This window comes from Ovis aries, chromosome 3, assembly GCF_016772045.2.
Source record: "Ovis aries strain OAR_USU_Benz2616 breed Rambouillet chromosome 3, ARS-UI_Ramb_v3.0, whole genome shotgun sequence".
Lineage (NCBI taxonomy): Eukaryota > Metazoa > Chordata > Mammalia > Artiodactyla > Bovidae > Ovis > Ovis aries.
Window position 1 is genome coordinate 50,035,188 of NC_056056.1, and position 4,997 is coordinate 50,040,184.

At 45.1% G+C, this 4,997-nt stretch overlaps 1 protein-coding gene across 1 annotated transcript; it reads left to right on the top strand.

The window, feature by feature from the left end:
- Positions 1-257: 257 nt before the first annotated feature.
- LOC101120996 (lithostathine) lies at positions 258-2,888 on the top strand. Its single transcript, XM_060413638.1, has 6 exons — positions 258-284; positions 582-689; positions 1,240-1,358; positions 1,570-1,707; positions 2,174-2,300; positions 2,597-2,888. Exons 2-6 carry the CDS (start codon positions 614-616, stop codon positions 2,662-2,664), a joined length of 528 nt encoding a protein of 175 aa, XP_060269621.1. The 5' UTR covers positions 258-284; positions 582-613; the 3' UTR covers positions 2,665-2,888.
- Positions 2,889-4,997: the final 2,109 nt, after the last annotated feature.

The window sequence follows — 4,997 nt, forward strand, 5'->3', positions numbered from 1 at the left end:
ACCATGATAACTGTGCAAGGATGAAAAAAGCACAAACATCACCTGTTCCTGGGAAATTACTGGTCTGATAAAGAAAAAGAAGCAACAGCTGTGACAATTCCCAGCCTTGGAAGGATCTCCTGCCTGTGGTGGAAATCTCCACAAATCAAAACCAGACACGTCCCCCTGACCCCTGTCCTGGCTCCTTTTTCCCGTTATTCATTTTGGTGCCCCTCCCTCAAATCTTCTTATAAAAGCCCAATCTTTTCTGCCCTGACAAGCCAGTGCAGATCCCTGCAAGAGAGGTAAGTGGGAGTCGAGACTAGATGAGACCCGTGACAGGGGTTTCACCTTGCACATTTCAGGGACGGTGTACAAGGATCCTTATCCTCACAGAATGTGGGAGCTCTGAGACCAGGGGAAGCCAGACTTGGGAGATCTCAGGAGCACTAGGATGCATAGATTTTCTAATTTTTTCCAGCACCATGGAAGGGGAGGGATGCTACCAAGAAGGATTTTTTCCTAGGGGACTAGATGAAGGAAAAGACAAGAGGTACAACAGGGGGTCTCTCACACCCTCTCTCTGACCACCCTCCCTTTAGTTCTCTAGCTTCCTCCACTCCTCACGGACACAATGCTGCCTTCCCTGGGCCTCCCCAGACTGTCCTGGATGCTGCTCTCCTGCCTGATGCTCCTGTCTCAGGTCCAAGGTGAGATTTCTCTGCCTCTAGCTCTGGGTTCCCAGTGTCTACTCAGGGCCAAGACAAGGAGGAAAGCTCCTGTGCCTCCCCTGGTAATGGAATATCCCCGCACAACATAAAGGCCTGGAATTCCTGAGTCATCACTCTTTCCTTCAGGTAACCAGTGGTGGGAAGCACCCTAGTGTTTCAGTGACAGTGGGATGAGGTGATTTCTATTTTCTCAGTAATTTATGTGCATAGATGAAGTAGGAAAGTATAGAGTGTCATTAATGAGATGAGTAGAAGGAAAATGATTGGAGGATCTATCAACTCAGAGGAGAAGGACTGGACTTTTGAATAAAAACTATGAATAAAGAGAAGAGAGATCATCATCCAGTTAGTAGGTCTAGTTCATGATTTATAAAAAATCCTGGAGTGTTGGCAGTGGTGAGAGGCAGTCAGAAGTTTGGTAACACTGCCCCAAGCCCTCGCCTCATAAATATTCCCCAAGGTCACCTTCCCCCTCCAAACCCCTCTCTCCGTTTCACCCCATCCCTCTCCCTTATTTCTTCCTCTCCAGGGGAAAATTCCCAAAAGGAACTGCCCTCTCCACGGATCAGCTGTCCCTCAGGTTCCATGGCCTATAGGTCTAACTGCTATGCCTTGTATACAACACCCAAAACCTGGATGGATGCAGATGTAAGTGTTGGGATCTGCAGTTAAGGGAGATAAGCAGAAGCAAATCAGAGACTGGGTTTGGGGACCAGGGGTTCTCCATTCTCAAGAGTTTCCTGAGGATGAGTATGAGAAACTCATGTTTTACAAACATACCCCTTCTCACCTGCATTGGCCCTTCCCTTCCCCTAGTGGTGTCTCAAGCTCCTCCTGCGTATTTCCCTTCCCCACACAGATTGCCTGCCAGAAGAGGCACTCGGGACATCTTGTGTCTGTGCTCAGTGGGGCTGAGGAATCCTTCGTGGCCTCGTTGATTAAGAGCAGCTTGAATACCCAATCAGACATCTGGATTGGGCTCCATGACCCCACAGAGGTACACTTACATCTCTCTAATCTGTTACTTCCAAAGGTGCTATGGCCACCCAGGTCCCTCTTTGTCCCCTTTTGCCAGCCCAAAAAAGACCTGAGAGATCCCTGGGGTTCACAGGATAACTAGGGAAAGTGAGAGCCTTTAGTCCTGGGCAGGTACTAGTCCCCAACTAAAATTAATCTGCCTTTTGTCAAGCTTTTACACAGTTCACACAGCATACCTTGTAATTCAGTTCGTTGTGCCTCCCTGAGTCCGCACATGCTGTGCTTATCACATTATTGGCTTTGAAATTAGCCAATAGAGTTAGGGAGAGTTTCCCAGAGGAGAGCTGTGGGGCTTATCTTGAACAGCAGAGTTAATTCCGTGATGCTGGGGAGGGGAATCAATCAATCATTTCAACAGACAGCATCAGACCAGGAGAATTCTAAAGGCCTTTCTGTCTCACCCAACTCCATCCTCTGCTCCACAGGGCTCTGAGCCCAATGCTGGTGGATGGGAATGGAGTAGCAATGACGTGCTCAATTATGTTGCCTGGGAGACAGATCCTGCTGCCATCTCAAGCCCTGGCTACTGTGGGAGTCTCTCAAGCAGCTCAGGTAAGAGACGTAGAAGGTCATTTTTGTCCAGCCTTTTCCATCCCCTCACCTGCCATTTCTGGGTCTGATCTTGAGGGGATCCTCCTGGGCTGGAACTATAATATTGGCTTGTCTTCTCCCATTCCCTCTCATCTCTTCTTACTTTCTATCTTCTTCCCATGGAGTGGGACACTGGTGAAGATGAGGGAGGGCCTTTGAAGCCTAAACCAGGCTTCAAAGAGAGAATCTTGGATTCCTCTCCATTGGGTTCTCAAGTTCCACCAGCCCTATTGACTTGAGCACTTCTGTCTCTCCAGGATATCTCAAGTGGAGCGATCATAACTGCTATTTGACCTTACCCTATGTCTGCAAGTTCACGGACTAGATCAGATGAGAAGTCAGCAGCCTGACTGGTGTGCAACTGGTGTGCAACTCATCATGAACTTGGAACTAGGGATTCAGATCCACTATGGAAGGGGATATTCTCCTCACACCCCCAACCCAACCACCTCATTCTGACCTTCCCTCCTCCCCAGACTCAATTCAGGCTCTTTTGTGTGTTCCCTAACCCGATTTTGCAAAATTCACAATAAAAATATTAGTCTTCAATTGCCTGTCTTCTCTTCCTCATTCTCATAGACAAATTGACAAAGATGAAGTGGATGTTCAAGAACTTTTGGTCAGTCTCTGCCTCATTTCACCCAGGTTCCTGGGGAAATAACCACATATACATATTTGTGTATTTGTGGTTAAGTACATCACCATTACTTCTGTAGTATGTGGGCTGTAGACACATAAAAACATCACTCTTCCATTCAGAGTACTGCTCACACATTCCCCCAAGACAGGTTTCTGATGGCATAAGGAAAGGAGTCTTAAGGTATGTTATGATGTTTAGAACTGTACTTTCTCAAGTGTTAGTGTGAAACATAATCAGTTCAGTTCAGTCATTCAATCATGTCCAACTCTGCAACCCCATGAATCACAGCAAGCCAGGCCTCCCTATCCATCACCAACTCCTAAAGTTTACCCAACTCATGTCCATTTAGTCAGTGATGCTATCCAGCCATCTCATCCTCCGTCATCCCCCTCTCCTCTTGCCCTCAATCTTTTTCAGGGTCTTTAACAATGAGTCAATTCTTTGAATGAGGTGGCCAAAGTATTGGAGCTTCAGCTTCAGCATCAGTCCTTCCAATGAACACCCAGGGTTGATCTCCTTCAGAATGGACTGGATTTCCTTGCAGTCCCAGGGACTCTCAAGAGTCTTCTCCAACAAAAGCACTGATTCTTCAGCACTCAGCTTTCTTCACAGTCCAATTCTCACATCCATACGTGACCACTGGAAAAAACCATAACTTTGACTAGATGGACCTTTGTTGGCAAAGTAATGTCTCTGCTTTTGAATATATTATCTAGGTTGGTCATAACTTTCCTTCCAAAAAGTAAATGTCTTTTAATTTGATGGCTGTAATCACCATCTGCAGTGATTTTGGAGCACAAAAAAATAAAGTCTGACACTGTTTCCACTGTTTCCCCATCTATTTCCCATGAAGTGATGGGACCAGATGCCAAGATCTTAGTTTTCTTAATGTTGAGCTTTAAGCCAACATTTTCACTCTCCTCTTTCACTTTCATCAAGAGACTCTTTAGTTCTTCTTCACTTTATGCCATAAGAGTGGTGTCATCTGCATATCTGAGGTTATTGATATTTCTCCTGACAATCTTGAGTCCAGCTTGTATTTCCAGCCCAGTGTTTCTCATGATGTACTCTGCATACAAGTTAAATAAGCAGGGTGACAATATACAGCCTTGATGTACTCCTTTTCCTATTTGGAACCAGTCTGTTGTTCCATGTCCAATTTTAACTGTTGCTTCCTGACATGCATATAGGTTTCTCAAGAGGCAGGTCAGATGGTCTGCTATTCCCATCTCTTTCAGAATTTTCCACAGTTTATTGTGATCTACACAGTCAAAGGCTTTGGCATAGTCAATAAAGCATAAATAGATGTTTATTTGGAACTCTCTTGCTTTTTCGATGACCCAGTGGATGTTGGCAATTTGATCTCTGGTTCCTCTGCCTTTTCTAAAATCAGCTTGAACATCTGAAAGTTCACAGTTCACATATTGCTCAAGCCTGGCTTGGAGAATTTTGAGCATTTCTTTGCTAGTGTGTGAGATGAGTGCAGTTGTGCAGTAGTTCGAGCATTCTTTGGCATTGCCTTTCTTTGGGATTGGAATGAATACTGACCTTTTCCAGTCCTGTGGCCACTGCTGAGATCTCCAAATTTGCTGATGTATTGAGTGCAGCACTTTCACAGCATCATCTTTCAGGATTTGAGATAGCTCAACTGGAATTCCATCACCTCCACTAGCTTTGTTTGTAGTGATGCTTTCTAAGGCCCACTTGACTTTACATTCCAGGATGTCTGGCTCTAGGTGAGTGATCACACTATCGTGATTATTTTGGTCGTGAAGATCTGTTTTGTACAGTTCTTCTGTGTATTCTTGCCACCTCTTCTTAATATCTTTTGCTTCTGCTAGGTCCATACCGTTTATGTCCTTTATCTAGCCCATCTTTGCATGAAATGTTCCCTTGTTGTCTCTAATTTTCTTGAAGAGATCTCTAATTTTCTTGAAGAGATCTCTAGTCTTTCCCATTCTGTTGTTTTCCTTTATTTCTTTGCATTGATCATGGAGGAAGGCTTTCTTATCTCTCCT